The 21,689-nt window shown below is 45.6% G+C and overlaps 2 protein-coding genes across 2 annotated transcripts in view; one reads left to right on the top strand and one right to left on the bottom strand.

Moving 5' to 3' along the window:
• SMAP1 (small ArfGAP 1) overlaps positions 1-345 on the top strand; it is a 97,648-nt gene extending 97,303 nt beyond the window's left edge. The window contains exon 11 of the transcript XR_002436458.1: positions 71-345. The gene's annotated coding sequence lies outside the window, so the exon portion shown is untranslated. The remainder of the gene's footprint in view (positions 1-70) is intronic.
• Positions 121-21,689, bottom strand: part of B3GAT2 (beta-1,3-glucuronyltransferase 2) — a 23,916-nt gene continuing 2,347 nt past the window's right edge. Inside the window, exons 2-5 of the mRNA XM_021390153.1 lie at positions 21,261-21,653; positions 9,191-9,335; positions 337-485; positions 121-262 (exon numbers count right to left, since the gene is read on the bottom strand). Of these exons, the coding sequence (XP_021245828.1) occupies positions 176-262; positions 337-485; positions 9,191-9,335; positions 21,261-21,653 (774 nt within the window). The 3' untranslated portion in view covers positions 121-175. The remainder of the gene's footprint in view (positions 263-336; positions 486-9,190; positions 9,336-21,260; positions 21,654-21,689) is intronic.

Here is a 21,689-nt window from a genome sequence, read left to right as displayed (position 1 = left end):
CAAGATAGAGCAAAGCACACCCATTTGATTGCTTAAAAGAATATCTGACAACTTTCTTTTGTTTCCACAGAAGTCCACCGGGTGACCAAAGAATCTCACACCTGAAGGCTGTCGCAGGGGGCCGAACTGGAGCACCTCCCAGCACATCTGCTGCACTGTGTGACTCATCTCAGGATCATACCTCAATATTGACTGTGTCCAGATGATATTTTGGCTCATTAGCTAGATTCACCTTTTCTGTTCGCGTGTGCCATACAAGAACCTGCAAAATAACCTTTTGTTAGGGCGGTCATCTACAAAGACCAGCTAGAACCTTTTTAGAAAATAAATCAGTACCTTTGTGCAGTTGTTTGCTTTTGGCTCCAGTTCCTCCACTGTTGTTATCTGTTTCAGAAAATCAGATTCTTGCATTCCTGGCTGAGAACCGCGACGCTTGAATACGGCCTTTGGATGTGACAGAATCACCTGAAGACTCACAGCAAATCCTTGAAGAAGGGAAGAACAAAATGGTTAAGAAAAACTGTCAGGTTTTACATTAGGTGCAAGTTACACTTAGTCTAGAAAACTCCATGTTCCTTTTTAAAATGTGTAGGTTTGATTACGTGAGTAGACAGTATTTGGTAGGATAGTACAGCCTTGCATTGTTTTCTTTAGCCCTGAAGATGCACTCAGATTTTCAACGTTTCTTCCATTTCCTGTCATTAAGAGGAATACTTCGTTTAATCTTCCCTTCCTTCCTTCTTATTGAGAAATAAAACTGAATTTTAACTAAAGACATACAGAATGCACACTGAAAAAATATTTCTAGGTTTGAAGGTGAGAATCAGGAAAAAAAGGATTCAAATATGTTACTCAGAAAAAGCGACTGTTGTCATTAGAGATTTTTAACATTGCTGATGGAAGACAATTCATACATGGTGTACATTTGCCTTCTACACCCTGTGGCTACCAGGGACTTCTGAACCATTCATCTCAGCAGCCACCTGCAGGACAGTCTGTAGTTGATCCAGGTGGTGCCCAGCACTATCAAAGAATCTTGTCAGTGCCTGTTTGCAATGCGTTCCCCCTAATAACATACATCAGGTCCCTCAAAGGAGAAATCGGTGATTTGAACAAGCCCACCCTTTTTGAAGCAGCTCTTGTGAATCTAGTTTGCCACTGATTACAGAAATTCAGAGTTGTTATTCAGCAAGATTCAGGTCCATGTGAACTTCTTTGAGGATGACTCAAAGTCAGCCTGATACACTTGTAAAGGACAATTACTTTTGTAATGCCTTGTGTCTGAGAGCAAGTCTAGCAAATAAATGTTTTTTTGTCAGTTCACAGTGGTTCCAGCTGTCCCTTTGCAACAGTTTTGACATCTGTTCTGGAAAGCTACAAGAGTACTTAATTCTAAAGCCAGTATTAAGATTTTTCTCATTAGAAAGGAGCGTAACTTTCTGCAATGGGGTGTAGCCTGCACCACCTGCTAGCAGCAGCGCTGCACCCAGCAGTTCTCTGCTAGCAGCTGGGCTTAGCAGGGGGCAGCAGGGAGAAGAACGATAGCAGTTTGGACTTCCCTTCCTCAGTGGGGTTTGTCTTCAGCAGGCTACAGGCCCTCGGTGCTGCCTAGGTCTTTGTCGCCTGGCTGGGAGGAGCACAATGTGGGTTCCAAAAATCCCTCTGTGCTTCAGGCATGGAAAAAAGTCAAATTATTAAGCTGTTGTATACAAGGACGTGGAATACTGCACACTGACTGGTCTGGGGCCTGCGGTTTGTTTCCCCCATCAGTGGTCATGCATTCTTTGTGTATCTTTGGAGATTTGAGTAAGTAGCGACTTGAAAATAATTCAAGGAGACCTCTCTCCTGGCTCTCTGGTTCTTCAGCTCTGCTTTACGACTGCTTCACTTTCACATATTGACATATCTATGTAGATAAACTTCAAAGCACTTGAATGAAAACCATTTTCTAGTGCCAGCTTTCAGTTCACCACAGGCAGAATGTTTTGGCATCAAAAAGAGGTGAGATGGTGGAGGTTTTAACCACACTGGCACTAATTACTTCCCCTAGTAGCTAACTATCCCGTGGTAATAGGCCAGTGACAGCAGCCACTACTACTTTTGAATTCTGATTTCACATCATTCCTTGGTGGAGATAATGTCTCCAGTAGAGGATAACCAAGCAGTGCTCCGCATGTTATTTCTACAAGGTCATACTGGACTTAATCATATGAACTACCACAGGACAACTTTATAGCCAAAGTGTAACGCGGTGTTCTGTTGTTTCTGCTTGATGCAGAGCTGTAAATAAAATCTAACTGGATGATGAGCCACCTAGATAAGAATGAATTTGCTGGAGGATAAGACATCTGGAAGACACAGCGAAGATTCCATGTGTGCTGCTTTCTCTGGAATCTGTTAATTCACACCTTGACTGTTGGATCAACAGCTTCTGTTAAACGATGGAAACATTTTTCTTTAGCCGGTTAGACCGCCTTGCAAGATTGAGTTGCCGTGATTAATAGCTTTGCCTCCTGAATGCTCCAGATAGCATAGCAGCTGAAGGCAAGGCAGAAACAGAGTCTTTATCATTTCCAGAGTGAATAAATGCTAAACCTTAATGCTGATGGTGACACAGATACGATGGTTTCCACACAGTCTGAGGTACAGCCTTTGACTTGTTAACCATACCATGAGTTGGGGTCTGCTTCCTTCTTCTTCGGGTAATGTACCATTTGAGTTGCAGTGCAGTAGAGATGCTCAGCCACATGTTTTTATCCTTCAGAACACAACCCTGCTGACAATTAATTTACCATGAAAGAGGCTCTCTATGTTAAACCTAGCAATCTCTAAAATAGTTGTTACACCCTTTGATGGCGGGGTGGGGGCTTTGAGTTTATCTGCCATAGCCAGTCAAGATTTTTTTGTTTCTAATTCCATCTTGCACAGTGGCTTTTTCAGACAAAATATGCCATGTTTTCCAGTGTCATTAATAAACAAGCTTGTTAGCAGAATCATGAGAAAGATGAGACGTAATAAAGATGGCATACTACTGCAAAATCCAAGGAACAGGTGGTTCCTTGGGCCCTAGCGGAGGGACTCAGAGCACAGTGAATGATTCCGAAATATGCTTGCCCAGTGATTCACAGGTGTAGATTAATCTGTATACCTGAAGCAGCTCCTGGAATGCTAATGTAAAGCACAAATCTGTTTTCCTTGAACAGTCCTGACATTAGGAGATTCATGATCCAGCTAGTTCTCACGGGTGGTAACAAAAAACTCTTGCACTGGAAATAACCCGTAAGTAAATCAATAACAGTATCACATAAGATTTAAAATCAGGTCTATAATGAACAACACAGTGCACTCACTTCAACTGCCCAAGTGGCTACCGATAACCTGAAAATAACCTGAAAATTTTTGTTCCTATGTGAGACGCTCCATTGAGATTTTTCAAATTCCCCAAAAGCCTGCAAGTGTTCTTGTTATTGCCTGCATTCCTTTAGATATCAAAGTGTAATGACAGATTAGAGTCCATATCTGCATCAGGCTGCCTATGGCCAGAATCTGTCTAGGGGAATTCCTGTATGTTCTTGTAGACACTGTAAGTATTTGCAGAGCTTGAGGTTAAGACGAGCACAGGCAGACTGACTTGAACTGGAAACTGAGGGAGCAAACTCCCCCCCACTGTGGAGCAAATCCAAGACTGACTCACGAGACTGAATGCATACAAGTCCATGGGGCTGGATGACATGAATCCCAGGGTCCTAAGGGAGCTGGCTGAGGTGGCTCTCAAGCTGCTCTCCATCTTATTTGAAAAGTTGTAGCTCTCAGACAAAGTCCCTGGGGACTGGAAAATGGGAAACATCACTCCCATTTACAAGAAAGGGAGGAAGGAGGACCCAGGGAACTACAGGTCGGTGAGCCTCACCTCCGTGCCTGGAAAGATCATGGAACAGATCCTCCTGGAAGACGTGTTAAGGCATGTGGGGGACAAGCAGGTGATCCAAGACAGCCAGGATGGCTTCACGAAAGGAAGGTCATGCCTGACAAATATGGTGACCTTCTACGATGGAGTGACAGCATCAGTGGACAAAGGGAAGGCAACTGATGTCATCTACCTGGATTTCTGCCAGGCCTTTGACATGGTTCCTCTATACATCCTTATCTCTAAATTGGAGAGAGATGAATTCAAAGGGTGGACTATTCAGTGGATGAAGAATTGGTTGGAAGGCCGTAGAGAGAGGGTTGCAATCAATGGCTCTTATGTCCAGGTAGAGGCCAGTAATGAGCAGTGTCCCTCAGGTGCCTGTCTTGGGTCCAGTACTCTTTTTTTAACATCTTTATCAATGACATAGATGACGGAATTATTAAGTGCAGCCTTAGCAAGTTTGCTGATGACACCAAGCTGAGAGGTGCAGTTCATACAGCAGAAGGAAGGGATGTCATCCAGAGAGACACTGATAAACTTGAAAAGTGGGCCCTTGTGAACCTGATGAGGTTCAACAAAGCAAAGTGCAAGGTTTTGCACCTGGATTGAGATAATCTCAGATACGTATACAAGCTGCGAGAAGAACTCCTTGACAGTAGCCCTGCTGAAAAGGATCTGGGGGTTGTGGCTGATGAAAAATATAACACAAGCCAGCAGCGTGCGCTTGCAGCCATGAAGGCCAATGCTATCCTGGATTCCATCAGAAGAGGAGTGGCCAGCAGGGAGAGGGAGATGATTGCCCCCCTGTACTCTTCCCTCATGAGACCCCATCTGGAGTACTGCGTCCAGGTCTGGAGTCCCCTACACAGGAAAGATGCAGAGCTTTTGGAGAGGGTCAAGAGGAGGGCCACGAGGATGATCCAAGGGCTCGAGAACCTCTCCTATGAAGATGGGCTGAAGGAACTGGACTTGTTTCAGCTGGAAAAGAGAAGGCTGCAGGAAGACCTCATTGCGGCCTTCCAATATTTAAAAGGAGTTTATAAACATGAGGGAAATCAACTTTTTAGGACATAAGGGGGAATGGTTTTAATCTAAAGGAGGGGAGATTTAGACAGTTGGATATCAGGGAAGTTTTTTTACTGAGAGAGTGCCAAGGTGCTGGAACAGGCTGCCCAGAGAGGTTGTGGATGCTCCATCCCTGGAAGTGTTCAAGGCCAGGTTGGATGGGGCCCCAGGCAATGTGATCTAGTACCTGATCTAGCGGCTGGCAACGCTGCCTGTGGCAGGGGGTTGCAACTTGATGATCCTTGAGGTCCCTTCCAACCCAAGCCATTCTGTGATTCTGTGAACTTATCTAGCAATATAGAGGCGTAGTGTATTTCTAACCAAACAATGAAAATAACTGTTGCTTATTCATCTTCCATCCACTTACCTTCCCAGGTAGTTCTACATCAAAGCAACCAACTATTGGAGTTCCGTTTCCTTTGCTATGGCACTCCTCTGAAAAGGGGATTGAGCTGGGGTCTGTCACGTTATTTTTCAGTCAACCTATTATAATAAGAGTGCCCCAGCCAGAGTCACCAGGAACAAAAATGCTTCACTCCTATGGCAGTCAGATTCCGATCAATCTCTGACAGAAACACCAGTGACAAAAGGTGTCTGTCTTTGAGTATGTTTTGCTTAGATTAAAGTGAGACCTGCCCAGAGTGATAATTCATTTCCATACTTACTTTCTGACATGGTAGTAAAACTTTTTTTAAAAAAAAAAAAAAAAAACTAGTTTTCCTCAGTTCACATTTAACCCATATTTAGTAATACTTTTAAAGCCTTACGACTGCACATTTGAATAGACAGTTTGTTTCCCTTTCTAACCTTTGGGCCATGTTTGTCTACATCTAAAAGAACGTTTTCTTAAACTAATTTCTTTGTGTTATACAAGAGCCCAACTCCTGTAACTTTCATGTCATGGATACAGAATTTGCTTAGCTCTGTTTAATAAAATATTATCATAGCCTAGCTAAAAGCACCAATAATATTTATTGCAGAATCCAGTCAAGTGCTGTTTTCACTGAGAACTACAAAAACATTTCTTCGGCAGTTCTAGGTAATATGTTTCCAAAGCAATAAGTAAGGCTGAATTTCAGCCAACAAGAAATACCTTTTCAAGAGAAGGGTAAAACAAATAAATAGGTAACATTTACCTTAGAAATTGAAAAATAATTTTGACTTGTGCTGCCGCACCGCTCTCCCTACTTAAGGTTTGTGTTTTATATAACTGAAGACGCTCCTTCAATCAGCTCCAGAGGATGCACAGAGATGAGAGACAGCAGCTCACGCTGCAGATGCTGAGCCCTGCTTCCTGCAGCCAGAACTGAAAATATGGACACACAGCCCTGGTACGCAGATTGAGCAAGGAAACATTTTAACTGCGGAAAACAAGGGGTGCTCGTGGTACCACAGAGTTCTGGAGATGAGTCAAACAGGCTCACAGGAGGTGACAGCAAACTGCAGCTCCATCCTGTTCCCCGCAGCCCTTCTCTCCCCTGTTCCGATGGGCAAAACCGAGGAACAACAACAACAGAATTATCTGCTCCCCTTCCTCCTCTTCTGAGTGTGCACTCAGATGTCTGTTTGCCAGGCAAACTGTTCTTTCTCTCCTCCTTCTTCTTAGCCTCATACTCTTGGCCACACTCCCTTTTCTCTAAAATCCAAATGCTCTCAACACATTTGCAGTCATTTCTTACCCCCTTTTCCTTCTAGCTCACACTCAGAGTCACGTTTTGCTTGCAACACCCAATTCTCTTTTCCTCCCTTAAGTCTGTGTCTAACTCTGCAAACCACCTACTGTTAAAACTCAGGCGGTACTTTAAAAACACCAGAACTAATCTGTATGCTCCGGTGGTTGCCTGACAATAAGGAACACAGGAAACAGCTACTCTGCTCTCTGAATGCAATTTAGCACTGGGGAATAAAAGTGTCAGCCACAAACTTCTAGAAAGAAATAACCTACGTTCACTTACCCGATAAAATGTGACATTTCAAAGAAGAATCTAGAGGTTGGCCAGCAAGGGTCTCAGCTGATCCTCACGAAATCAGCAGAACCTGCTCCACTTGTCTTGTGGGAGATATAAATTTGGCCCCATACCTTAAAGTCTAGAATAAGAAGTTCACATGCTTTCCCTTTTTACTGGAATAATGGTATTAAAATGCAATTTAAATGTGTTATTTTTGTTGGACTAACAGAAGTTCTCCCCAAAGCAGCATCTTCTTTTTCATGATTCTGTAGTGATTTCCCATACTCTCAACCCTTGTACCTGTGTCTCCATCACCTCCCCCTCCCAAGACCTCTGTAGGTGCAGGAGCAGGTAATGCTTACGGAGCATCTCCCTCATGCCAGCGTTGCAGCAGCAACTGCAAGCTGTAAGCAAAGATGACATGAGCTTTCCATGCATCTCCTCCTGTCAGGGTCAGTCCCTTGGGTAATGTTGTGTAGTAGCTTTTTGCTTGCTGCTAATGAATTATGAGCCACGCTATCATCCTTCTAGTGCCTTTCTGCAGCGCAGGATCTGTATCTGTAATCCACATGCAGAGACTGTTCTTGCAGTACGTGGCCGCAGTCATCACTCGGTATGATTGTAGGGACAGGCAGAACTCAATCTCCTCCTGAGGACTACCTCCACCTCTAGGCTACAATGTTCTCATGCCAGGTATACCAGTAACCTGAAAGGTTTCTACAGTGTAGAAAAATTCACCTGTTGATACTTCTACTACTTTTCATCCAACACCTCAATCCATACAAAAAAAAAAACCCTCAAGATGAGAGAGCACTGTCCTTTTCCTACTCCAAAGACAAAAAAGTCTCAAAAAAAAAGAAAATTGCTGGCTAATTCTATCCCATTCTTGTCCCAGTATTTTTCCCCCTATTCCCCCCCTCCCCCCGGTCTCCCTGAATATCCAAGGACTGCTCCAAAAGTAACACCTCCTATTTTCTTATGTTGGCCCACAATGTCAGAGGCAGATGTTGTTGGTATGGCAGCAGAGGCTGAACGTTCCCACCAACATTTCATTACATGTTGTTGCTGTGTGACAGATGGCAGCAGAGGGGCAGTCTGACAACACAGCATCTGACATCGAAGTGTGTATGAAGCAAAGGTGTGCGACTGAATTCCTCCATGTGGAAAAATGGCACCCACTGACATTCATCGATGCTTGCTGAACACTTACGGAGACCAAACAGTGGATGTGAGCACAGTGAGGCGGTGGGTGGTGCATTTCAGCAGAGGTGACAGCAACATGAAAGACAAGCCATGTTTCGGATGGCCATGCAGATGTTTATGAGCTCAGCATGCAAGATCTTGTTCATCACTGGCAAAAAAATGCACAGCTAATGGTGGTGACTATGTTGAAAAATATTGCTTTGCAGTTGAGAACTTACTCTATCAAATAGCGTTACTGTGCTCTTTCTAGCTGTTACACTTTCCATGGAAATAAGTAGGAGGCATTACTTTCAGAGCAACCTATGTAGAAAATGCTGAAGTGCAAATACTGTATCACACTGGGAAACCAGCTGCTGCTGCATCAGAAATCAGAATCTGGCACAGCGATGATTCATGTGGCAGTTGTGAATATACAGAAAAGGGTGCCTGAGCATGGACTGACAGCAAGACAGAGCTGCATGGTGTGCTAACTTCCCAGTGGAAGATTGATTAGATCAATTTTGAAGCTTTTCTGCCTTCATCTGCTAGGCTATAGCTGTCAGTGATTTTTTTCCCCCTAAGCCCAGCATTTCATACTATATCCATCTACAGTTATCACCATCACTCCAAATAGCCAATAAAACAATGAATTATGTCATGATAAAGTAGCGTTTTACAACATGGGGTCTAAGAAGGGTCTCCGTTTATACTGCCTGCTGTAGATGGATGACTCAAGGCAAGGCAAGGCTCCCTGCAAAAATTAACTGGATGAACTGATTTACAATTAACTCATTCCAGAAAAACAATTCATTCAACGTAAAAGCCAAGTTGCCACATGCAATTACAAGCAAGTGAAAGTAAGTTGTGCCATCATCAAGAAGCAACTTAATTAAATGAGGTGCGCAAACTAAGACTTCCAGGATATTTAATGCTATAGCACTATGAACAGCAGATATGCTTGAGAAGTTCTGAAATCTGCTTACACTGGGATGTATGTTTCCATCCCACTCAAAAAAAAAAAAAAGTCTAAGAATAGGTTTGATGAGCTTTCTTTCATTCACACAGCGTGAAGTTTAGTACTTACCAGCCATGTCGATGGCGAAGGGCCTGTCGGCTCTCCAGCCCGTGTACCACCCGACGACCTTGCCGTTCTCCACGACCGGGCGCTCGTACCGCCGTCCCCCGACCAGCCCCACGGGCCACACCGACACCTTGCGGGTTGTGCGCATCTGCAAGGGGTGGGCAGAGTGTGAATTCCTGCAGTTTTCCTAGAAAAATCTTTTCTGTAAGCGTGGGTGGAAAGCCTACTCGTTAATCCTCAATAATAGCCATTTACAAGCACTGGGAGCTTACAGATGTCAGCCCAACAGGGTAAGCATTTGGAGGCTGCAAAGGCCTACTCATTTTCTGTGAGAGCTCCAGCTCTCTTCCAGTAGGCACCTCCACTCTACCAGAAATACCCTATTCACGTTTTTATAACAAAAAATTTTAAAGCCATGAAAAAACAGTACTCGCTTTCGTGTTTTGGGGTTTTATACAGGTGTATGGTGTATGAGACCTTTTTTTTTTCAGCACTCTTTCAGTAACCTTATTTCTATAGATTGCTTCTGAGAAGCACCGTGAGAGAGACTATTATAGGAATGGTTAGCAAATACACACTTCATTAAGACGTGTACAATTAATTTGAGACCTGTGACAAATATGGTGAGTACACAAAACTGTGACACACAACTCTTGCCCTGCCTGCACTACACCAGATCTGTAAAAAAGAGGTAACATCTATTAAAGGCTCATACAAAAAAAAAAAAAAAGTTTGGGCCATGCCTTTAAACGTTTACATTTTGTTTCAGAAAGAACTGCTAAGTTTCTGGGCATGGCAGAAAGCAGGCTGGGCAGTGTGGGAGTTTGTCCTCAATAATAACTAGGAGCAATTCTGTAAACACTGGCCTCTTCTATCCTGCAGGAGATCACAGAGAGTGGAAAATGACTCTTCCTTTAGCAACAAGTGTGTCGGGCTGGGGTTCTTGGAATTCAGCACACTGGTTAGCTGCCCATTTTCTGCAGTGAATGGGAAGGTAAAACAGCATAAACGCTGACGTGCTGCTCTGCAGTGAGGCCTGAGGAGCCAGGCACAGAATGGACGGCACAGGCACTACAGCTTGCCCAGCTGTACCAAGCTAGTTTAACTACTGTGCTTAAATATGGTCCTATTCAAGCAAGTATTAAGCTATCCCACTGTAACACAGGCTTAATTTGATTGATTTTTAAAACAATCTCATCTTCTAGAGTAGTTGCAGGCTATTCCTTAGGGAAATGCGATCCCTTTCTCCTCTCAAGCACTCATCTTTGCAAAAAACAAATACAATTTTACTTACTTGTAATGTGCTCCCCTATAGATAGATGTTCAAGTAAAAGACAACCTTGGTTAAATATTAAGCACTTGCCTCTCTTTCTGTCAAGGTGAAAGATTTATCGTATGTATCATCTAGACTCCCAGGAGATCCACCAGAAAAAAAAACAAAGACAGCACTTCACTCTGGGTTGCATTTCTAAGTTAGAAACATTAGCAGATTTTTAAGTGAATATGGGGAGCGCATAAAATACATATTTAGAAATCCAGTTATGTATGCACACACAAAAGAGAGCTATTCATCTCCTTTCCTTCCAACTTTTTGTACATCTTCTGTGTCCAAACCATTGACTATTTTATTGCTCCTGCCTGCTTCAGATTATTTTTCCCATCTCTCCCACTCCTCCATTCAGAAAATGCAGAATTAGCAATCAACTGTTCTGATACAGAGATCAGTCAAACCTCACAGAATCGTAGCGGTTGGAAGGGACCTCTGGAACATCAAGTCCAACCTTCCTGCTAAAGCAGGTTCCCTAGAACAGGTTACACAGGAAAGCATCCATGTAGTTTTGAATATCTCTAGAGAAAGCATCTCCAGACTCCACAGCATCTCTGGGCAGCTTGTTCCAGTGCTCTGTTACCCTCACAAGTAAAGATGTTTTTCCTTGTGTACATATGGAACTTCCAGTTTGTGCCCACTGCCCCTTTTCCCATCACTGGGCACCACTAAAAGGAGCCTGGCCCCATCCACTTGACTGCCACCCATTAGGTATTTATAAGCATTGATAGGATCCCCTCTCAGCCTTCCCCAGGCTGCACAGTCCCAGGTCTCCTCATACTGGAGATACTCCAGACCCCTCATCATCTTTGTGGCCCTCTGCTGGACTCTCTCTAGAAGTTCTCCGTCATTCTTGAACTGAGGAGACCAGAACTGGACACAGTATTACAAACATGGCCTCATCAGGTTCCAATGTTCTGCTCAAGTGGCTAGATCCCTATTCTACATTTCACAGACTTCCTTCTTCCATTTGAGTTTTCCCATGAGCTCCTAGCTTGTCTATGTGGGTCTCCTGCCACCTTCGCCTGATTTCTTACTGTTAGGGATGCACCAATCTTGAGCTTGGAGGAAGTGGTGCTTGAATGTCAACCAGATTTCTTGGGCTTCCTTACCTTCCAACGTTCCCAACCATGAGATACCTCCAAGTAGGCCCCTGAAGAGGTCAAAGTTGGCTCTCCTCAAGTCCAGGGTCGCAATCCTACTTACTGCCTTGTTTCTTGAACGTAAGATGCTGAATTCCACTATCTCATGGTCAGTGCATCTTCATGATTTTAGCTCTGGTTTTAATGATACATCCACATTGCAATTTTTTCTAATGGTGTACTGACATTAACATCCAAATCCATGGGGTATGGACACAAGGCATGATCCTGCTGGGCTTGTCTATACAGCCAACTTTCTGGTAGGCTTCCAGGGCATGATCAAGCCACACATCCTACTCTGCTAAGCTGGTGTTAGCTGCAGGACGAAGACAGATGTCCCCTTACCTCTTGTCTATCTGCACCAATGTGTACTTGGCTGCAGGACCAACTTGTCTGTACAACTGTACTGATTTACACTGCTTCAGCTGCCCTGTGCCAGCTGCCTGTCTGCACCCAAGGCAAGCACAAAGTGCCCCCAGGTAGGCACAAGCATGCTTCCGACTACACCAGGGCAGTGCATGCACAGTAAGCCCAGGCCTGGAATTTCTCACATTTGTGTAGCTATACTGCAAACTGAGCCGGGTCACACAACACTTCTGCACCAAGTGAATACTGGCTACAGCATTCACGCTGACAGAGCCAGACAGATTTACATTAATATCTCACCTTACAAAGTGTGTAGCAAAACCTTGTTACTCCAGAGTATCTCACTGACCTCATGAAATTGGCAGGAAATGACCCAAGAATTATTATAGCCTTGGGTCTGTCTCCGTGTCTGCAAGTTAAGCCAGTAAAGCCACCATACATCAGGAGAAAATAGGTAAACATTTTCAGAGCTCTTTATTTTGCCCTTGTGTTACTTTCGTTACTCTCACAGGTTCCATTTGTGGAGAATGAAATAAGCATGTGTCAAGAATGCAACAATCCCTTTAAGTACAAACTGCAAGAGCACATCTAGACCACTATTTATGCTAATTCTGAAATACCTAGCAGCCTCGGGATGTGCTAGGCAGATAGAAGTAGGAATATTTCTTTTAATCTTCTGAGAATAGCATTACTGCGTTTAACATACTGATGTGTTATGGCTGTATTTATGTATGATGCTGTGAAAGCTGAATTTGGATTAAAAGGTCAGCTTGCAGGTGGAATTTGACACTACCAAACAAAAAGGTGATTCAGAAACACGCTAATTCTAAACAGCTTTGCTGCTGTGGGTTACGCAACTACCCAAATCCTATCAATTACAAACAGCTTCCTAAATCGCTCTTCTAGCTGTCATTTTAATGTGGCATCATACGCTCTCTTACTATTTAGTGCTGTTAAGTCCTGGCAGTGTACAAGAATGCGATTCATTGTACTTACAGGTAACTTGGTAAGTCAGGCATCTAGTTTATCCTCGTTCGACTTTGATGGTTAACAAGCAGAAATACAAATATGCCAGTGTGATTCATCCTGCCCCGCTCAGACAGCTGCCTTACGATAGGATGAATCTCCTTCTGGAAATGCTTTTTCCTACTCTTATTTTTCAATTATCTGAAAGAGGAGAGTGATGTTCTGGGTGGGGGAAGGTGGAAAAGAGGATGCTAAGATGGAAGAATAAGCCAAAATGAAGCAGGGAAGAACTAGGAAGGAGTAGGCAAGAAAATGACAGGAGAGAGCATTAACAACTGACAGCAGAAATCCCAATGAGGTGATGGGAATACAACTGTGGATATAGTAGTAACACAGGAACCGCTGAAGAATAACAAGTGAAAATGTAGAAAATGTAGCAGAGTAGTAAAAGAGATAGCGTTAAAAGCATTGCCAAAAAAAGCATCTCAGTCAATCGAGGAAAGCCTCTTAATGGGATGTGCTGGACTGATGGATGGGTAAGATGTCAAGCCAGTGAGAAAATAAAGAAGCCCTAGGGGAATGAAGGTAAATGACAGAGAGAAGGAAGTAGACTCCTACTTCTTTACAGCGAAAAGGCTTCGATGCTGAAACAACCATCCTAGTCTTACTGCAGCCTGATGCTGATGTGTTTCTATTTGGGATTCAATGCTTTCAGCAAAGCAAACCTGGCTGCCACAAGCAGCAAGCACTGTTCTGTCCTCTGTTGCTTCAGCCCTTGGGTGATCTGTCCTGGTCTGTCTTCAGACTATCGCCTGGATCAAACTCCATCCCAGTGAGTTTCAAACACACCTATATGCAAAACTCCAATTTACTGTTACCAAAGAGGTTATCTAGAGCTCCTTCAGCACAGCTCTCCCAGCAAATAAGTGCTACGAGTTACACAAGCACAGCTAGCTACCCTATCAGTTTTCAAAATGGGCATAGTGCATGACTCTCAGGTCACATAAAGCCAGTTTCTGGTTCAACAAAACTCACACTGCTGCACTACAAGCCAGAAGGATAGCTCCTCTGCTCCCCATTCACTTAGGCATGAAATGGAGCTCCTACTCCTACCTCACAGTATTTCAAAGGGGTACTGAGTCACAGAAAATCCATGCCTGTGATTTTGAGGGGAAAGACACTTCCAAAAGCAAGTCTGATGTCAGTGAACTTGACAATAAAGGGTCCGTTCCTCCACTGGAAAATGCACAGGAAGGGTCTACGAAGTAGTCACTGCCCTAGCCAGCCCTGTGGCTGGGGAGATGGCACTTCAACACAGCCTGACAGATACTTGTCTCATCTGTTCTTAAAGGCCGCAGAAGCTCCAAACCCTTACAGGAGATGAGACTCAGTGCTTCACCATACCGCTGGAAAGCTCTTCTCTTTACCTTTCTTTACACTGCCTCGCTGGTTTTTACAGTCCACATCACAAAGGGAAGATAGATTAACCTCCCCTCTCTCAAGCAACATTTTACATATTGGATACACTGATTAATGCTTCTAAATGACATCAGCATCCTTGGGTAAAATGTCAGCACTGCTTCCCTACAGGAGAAAGCTGCACTAGCCTTAACTACTGCAGCTAGGAGCCAATCTCTGCACTGGGAAGACTTCCAAAACACGACTCTTTCAGCTCTTCCACTTACTAATTCTTTTTCTTATCCTGTTTTCTGTCATTCCATTCAGCTGTGCTCCCGCATCGTGCAACACACCTCTAAAGAGCCACCGACGATTCATAATTAATTTCATAGCAACGGTATTAGTTTTGCAGGTAAAAAAGAGAAGATTGCTGTCAAAGTACAGAAACAGAGAGCGCTTGGTACCTTGTAATCCACAGCCCCTCACGTGGATAAATCCACTTCAAATAACCTTTTTGTCACTGTTTCCTCTCATTTTTTAAGCTATGTCATTGTTTCTCCACCAGTCTCTTCTAATCCAACCTTTTTAGCATAGGTATTACATGTCTATGTGCAAGGGGAATGTCAGTGCGCATTTAAAATCTGCCATGTATTCTTAAATAATTTATATCCCAGAAAGGTATTTAATGCACTGCTAACTCTTATTTAGATCTTTTTTATTATGAAGCAAATAACTAATGACAGCCAGCTAATATTTAATTCTGTCTATGCTGCTGAGTGTTATTTTTAAGACGATGGCAAAAATCTGATTTTCCAACCGGCTCTGCGAGGTGTAACAGAAGATCTCCGTGTTTTCAAAGAGAACTAGATTCACTTTTACTACTTCTAAATCTTTTGCATAACCATATCCATTAAAAACTACCTGGAAGCCAACTTTTACATAACTGTCCTACCCTTAATCTGCTACATTAAGCTATCAAAGGAGCACGAACCCTTCTCTCGTTAAATTTGAAATGAGAAGGAAATATTCACCTCTTCTGTCGTTTTTGAGTTGCTTTCAAAGTGCTTGACAAAGAAGATCATGGGAAAACTGAAGCATAAGTTCAGTTTCCAACTGTTCACTCCTATAAAAGCCCTATCTAATGTGAAAAGTCTCCTTGTGAGGGGAAAAAAAAAAAAACCCTTGGGGGAAAAAAAGAAATTGAAAAATAGGTAGAACCTTCTTCTGCTAATAGGGAATAAAAGTTGTGAACAGAGTCAGAGATGCAGAAATTTTAATCCTTGCTTTCAAAATATTTTACTGAGATTTTTTGACAAATCAGACATCAATGTCACTTCTCACTTACGTTTTAACCAGAAACCGTTCAAATCAGGGGAAAAGCTCCCATTAGGTTTCTCTGATTGTTGTAACAAATCAAAAGTCCCTGGAATTTCTGGTGTTAGTTTAAAAGTATCAATAAAGTAGCAAAGAAAAACTGCCATCTCCCACATACATACAAAACCAAACTGATTCAAGCTCTTAACAAACCTTCCCCTGAAACGTGTATAAAACTAACTTTGAAAAGAGCTAGCACCTGCATTATCTACGCACTGGAAAAGATGCTGGATAACAGGTTGGCAAGTTCGCGAGTTCCTTGCAAGGAACACAGCACAAAACGGCCCTTAGCCACCAGAACTGCAGCTGAAAGGAAACTCCTTGCTGCACTCAGGTCCCATGGAAGAACTGGAGCAGCCCTGCCCCAGCAGTGGAAAGCAGAAAGTCACACTGTCACAGAGAGCTGCCCAGAAATTAAGGAAGCCTACGGTGGCCATCAGACGTTTAGGTGACACACGATGTCTGCATATATATAGGTTCTGCTTTCACTAACAAGGATTTTTTTCCAGCTGCGAACTGTTAACAACAGTTAGAATATCTGCTGCCTTCATGCAACCTCCCGGGAGAATGAAAATGTTTTCCCGTGTCCCTGCCCTTCAGACTGAACCACTCACACAACTCGTCCTCGGCTCAGTAGTGCCACTAGGAGAATTATCAATCTCTATTAGCAAAGAAGAAATCTTCATTATTTTTCATCTTTTCTTCATGACTCGTTCCCATCTGGTTGATTTGAGGATGATCCTGCCTGAGCAGCTTAGGCCACTACCTAACCATGGTCACACTTTCAAAATACTAGAGATTTTGTGCTTAAGTCAATGATTGTTTAAATCACTCCCGTGAGGAGCAACGCAGCTGACTGAGTCAGAGAACACTGATCAGATTCTCATATTTTCTGTGGCTCCGTGAATCCTGAATTATCTGTAAAGACAACTTCAAATTCAAACTAAAAGGGTGGAGCTCTCTCTCCTCCCCTCCTTCCCTTCCAGCATGACAGTCAGGGCATCCTTGTGCAGCCAACAAATACAGCAATTTGAATTCTGGTCCCCAGCTCAGTGAGCAACTAGGCTAAATGCTGAGCTACTAAATAAAAGGATTTGTTTTTCCTTAGAAATGAGAATTAATGCTGTGATTTACTTTGAACTCCATTCTGCAGGGCTGTATTCAGAACACACAGTACAGCGTCAGTTCCTCTAAAGGAACCCTCAGCTCACACTCAGGCATGACAGCAGTATATGCTGTACTGGCATTCATTAGGCACCCAGCGAATCCTGCTATGAAATCTCAGACAACAGTGACCAAAGGGCTAGGGGTGGCAGTGAGGGAGATCATGGCTTTAGACATAAGCACTTTAATTTCACATATATCTCATTTTAGGCGTCTAAGCAAAATGCAAGCAAAGGCGACAGATAGAACCCAGAGAGGAAGCCGTAAAAATCAATGCATTTCTTAATACGGCAGGCTCACCTTTTGGCACACTGAAGATATTTGCTCCTGCTAAAAGTTTAGGGAAGAGTTCAGAGTAGTGGAATTTCAACCACGTCTACCTGCAGCTCCCAGCGCTTGGGCTGGAATCTTGTTTCTCACATCTCTCTAGGAAAGAGGAACGTTGAGTCTTACCTCAGTTTTCCTCCAGAATGTCTGAAAATATAAAATCAGCAGTTGCTAAGCATCAGTCACAATATTACAATAACCTACATTCAGGAACAGGATGAAGCACAAAGGCAACAAACTATAACGGAGTCACTCCAAGAAGAATGGCCTACAGTAAAAAATAGAAGTTATGATGATTCATATAGAAACATCTGTAAAGCGTGCCACGCACTGAATTGGGGATTTCAGGCCTCGTGGTGGCTTTGTTATGAATGCAGCTGTGGTTCAGCTGATAAAAGACGTTTTCAGAAAGTGGACTGCTGGTTTCGATGCAGGCAGACACCTCCGGGCAAACACATCATGTGTGAGCATGGAAAAAAATAAATCACTTCTGAGGTCTGCATCCCAAAAAAATAAATGACAAAACAATATGCCAGAACCAGCGGCACTGAAGTAAAAGCATGATTTTTCAGCTGAGCACCATTATACTCTCAAGTGGGAAGAGCTGGGAATAATTCGAAGGCCACACCTCCACTGCTGCAACTATTTCTTGATGGTAACCATAGCCCCACTGAGCCTTCCAAAGAATGTTGCAACTCCAAAACAACTGGTCCTTCCCCAAAGCCTTTCCAGGGAAGATGGGCCTTCCCACCCAAACGCCCAGCTGAGCAGATGGCCAATGCACTGCAACAGCAGAAAGACAACCCAAGCCCCCCACCATACCCTAGCAACCACAGCTAAACTTGCTCAGCCCCAGTCCAGTTTGACTTCCAGGACATACTCTTGCTAGCAAGAAAGGAAGCTATATGCATGATCCATTGTACGTCCTACAAAAAAAAAAAAAAAACGCGCAAACATTTATAAAAGTAACAGAGTTCCAGTTTTACTACAGATAGTGTTTCCCAGCAAAATACCTCTGCAGAGTTATTTTTGTTCCTGTTTTCCCCTCCTCTCATTTGCACATAACACACTGTGTAGCTCACTCCCCATTAAATACAACACACTTATTCTTGTAAGTACCAAATTGGAGTACTTTGGACAAAGATCAGAATTTCCTCATTGAAAACTCTCAGCTACGTGCCACGGCACCCTATGTCAAAGCACACTCCTTTTTTTATTGTGCCCCTATTGCCCATACACTTCTGCTCACAGTAAAGCTCTGCTAAAAAAAGGCTCTGTCTTCTATTGCAGCAACAGGGAAACCCACAGCAGAGGAGCTGCTGTGAACACAATCCTACACTGGCATGCAGCTCTCTGGCACGTCTCCTGCCCTGCAGTAATGCCCTCTGACTGCAGGAATTAGCAATAAAATGCACACCTTGCACCCACCCTCACATCCCTCGGCCTGTGGCACGATTTGCAGAGGGTTGTCCAGCCAGGATAGGGCAGTGCTCCAACTAGAATGGAGATCTCCTCTCTCCTTGTTCACATTCACACTGCTCCCCTAAGTAAGTGGGCAAGAGATGACCAGACGAGGGATTAGGCAGCTGCAGAGCTGGAGGATGGCTCCCGGTACGGTACCACGTAACAGGTACTGAAAACCTCCCTCTCAGGCATCTTCATTGCCACTTCCACACAGAATTACTACTGCATTCCTTCTGCATGCAGCACGTTCTGAAGTGTTCTCTTCGTGCTTGGAAAAGAGACGCTCAGTTTACCCTCATAAATCAATCAATTCCTGAAGGAGAGAGCAGGATTTACTACGAAGCTGTCAAGTCAGAATCTGTAACCACAGAGAAGGTTTTTTTAAACAAGAAATAAAATTTCGAGCAGTGCCCTGGCTGACAACAAGACCGCTGTCTCCCTGCACAGGTACCTCCCACCTGCTGTGAAGGCACATCCCGTCCACAAACCTCACCAGGGGACTTCCACCAGCTTTGCCAGGTGGACAAGACGCTCCCAGTGGGACCATTGGTGGCATCCCAGAGACTTTCTTACACACACCACTGACTCCAGAAAACAGCCATGGGAACGGCTGGTGGTACCTGAAGCAAAAGCTCTTCCTCTGCTCCTGCACTGGAGCTTTCCAGCTGCTACAAGGGAGAACTCCCTCATGCACACGGGCCAGCCTGCAAACACAGGGCACAAAATAAACAGCTCTTCCCCACCAGCTAAGCCTGGTGAAAGAGAGGTCTTAGGGGTGAGTGGCTGCAGGTGCAAGGTCACTGTTCCTGTGAGTGAGAGGAAGCACAGATCCTCTGCTGCGCCTGTAGTTCTCAAGGTTAGCCCCTCACACATTTATTTCTTTGCTTTCATGCAAATACGCCCCTGCAGCCCAGCAAGCCACCTGTACTCTGGGCTGCACCAAAAGAAGCGTGGCCAGCAGGTTGAGGGAGGGCATCCTGCCCCTCTGCTCTGCACTGGTGAGGCCTCACCTGGAGTACTGCATCCAGATGTGGAGTCCTCAGTACAGGAGACACAGACCTGTTGGAGCGCATCCAGAGGAGGGCCATAAAACTGATCCATGGGATGGAACACCTCTCCTACAAGGACAGGCTGAGAGAGCTGGGCTGTTCAGCCCAGAGAAGAGAAAGTTCTGGAGAGACCTGAGAGTGACCTTTCAGGACCTGAAGGGGGGCTATAAGAAAGAAGGGCAGAGAATTTTAAGCAGTCTATTGTGATAGGACTGGGGAAATGGTTTCAAACTAAAAGAGGGGAGACTCAGACTGGATATAAGGTTTTTATGATAAGTTTAGTGAAGCACTGGCACAGGTTGCCCAGAGAAGTGGTGGATGCCCCATCCCTGGAGATATTCAAGGCCAGGCTGGACAGGGCTCTGAGCAGCCTGATCTAGCTGTGGATGTTCCTGCTCACTGCAGGGGAGTTGAGCTACATGACCTTTATGGGTCTCTTCCAACTCAAACAATTCTGAATGCATTTTCTGTATCAATTTATAGAGCGCCTTAGGAAGCATCAGGGTAGTCTGCAACTTTGAGCAGAGACAGACGCTTCCACCCATGGAGGACTGGGATATCACAGCACCCTCAGCACAGCCACAAGACTTTAAAGACATCACTCTCAACAAGAACTGTGTCTCCAGGCAGAGGTCCCCAAACTGGCAGCACCAGTGCTGAATGCCAAACGGCGAAAGGAAGTGGGGCACCCTGCTCAGCAGGACCGTACCCGCCAGCATGCTGAAAGCGGGAACGGATGCACCACCACCTAAACATGAGCAAACAAAAGCACTTCCAAAACAAGCTGCTCTAGGGAATTTCATGTGATGTCCTAAGCCATCCAAAGAAGCACGACCCTTCTGAATCCCGAGCCTCGCTGTTCCCTCCAGTGAGGGGCAGGGGTCACGCTCCATCTGGCCATCGACCTCGCTGCGTCCTCCCGCGCGTCCCTGCCGAGGTTACACCTCCAACATCTGCTGCTGTTGGTGGCCCACCCATCGCCTCCACGCCGAGGGGAAAGCTGAGAGCCTCACGTACTGGAACGCCTCAGCACGGGGCTGAAGTAAAGACACAGCGCGTCCCCGCACCAAGGCACTGCCGGAAGGCTGCTCGCTCGCTGCGGGAGCGATCCGATCCGCTGCTTCTCGGAGCCCAGGGCTTCGCGCAGCCCGAGAAGCTCCACGAGGAGCCACGGAGAAGCGGCCGGGGCGTCACCTGACGGGGCGCGGGGCTCAGCCTGGGAGAGCCAGGGGCGGTCAGCGCGGTCCGTCGCGGCTCTCACGCGGCGCGGACCCGCTACATAATCCCCAAACCCGCCTCGCTCGGAAGGGAAACCAGTCACAAGTCCGCAGGGCTGCGGGGAAGCCCGACAAGGGGATGCGTTCCGGCGGGGCGGGGCCCGGGGCGCCCGCCCGGACCGAGCTCGGGCGTCGGGCGCCGGAGCCGGACGGGACGGGCGCCGCAGGGAAGCGCCGACGGCCGGCGCTGAGGGGAGCCCCCGGCCCGTCCCCACGCACCTCGTGGAAGAGCTCCAGGCTGTAGGTGTTGTCGTCGTCGGCGAAGAAGAGCACGCCGGGCTGGGGGGCCGGCAGGTGCTGGTGCCGCTGCCGCAGCCAGGCCAGGCCGGCGTTGCGCTGCTCGGTGGCGCGGGGCAGCCCGGGCCGCTTGTAGCGGCGCGGCGTGGGGACGTGCAGGTGCGTGCAGGGCAGCCCGGCGTCCGCCACGAAGCGGCTCACCAGCTCGCTGCGCGCCGCCGCGTCCTCCACCAGGATCCAGTGGAGCCGCGCCACCTGCCGGAGGGTGTTGGCCAGCCGGGTCAGCTCGGCCTTCTGCACCGGGCGGCTGTACGTGGGCGTGATGGCATAGATGGTGGGCAGCGCGGCCTCGGGGTGCCGCGGGGGGGACGCCCGCTCCGCCGCCGGCCGGGACCCTCCGCCGCCGCCGCT

Source organism: Numida meleagris, chromosome 3 (assembly GCF_002078875.1).
Source record: "Numida meleagris isolate 19003 breed g44 Domestic line chromosome 3, NumMel1.0, whole genome shotgun sequence".
NCBI lineage: Eukaryota > Metazoa > Chordata > Aves > Galliformes > Numididae > Numida > Numida meleagris.
Note: the sequence above shows the minus strand (reverse complement) of the source record. Positions and strands in the feature narration are given on the sequence as shown.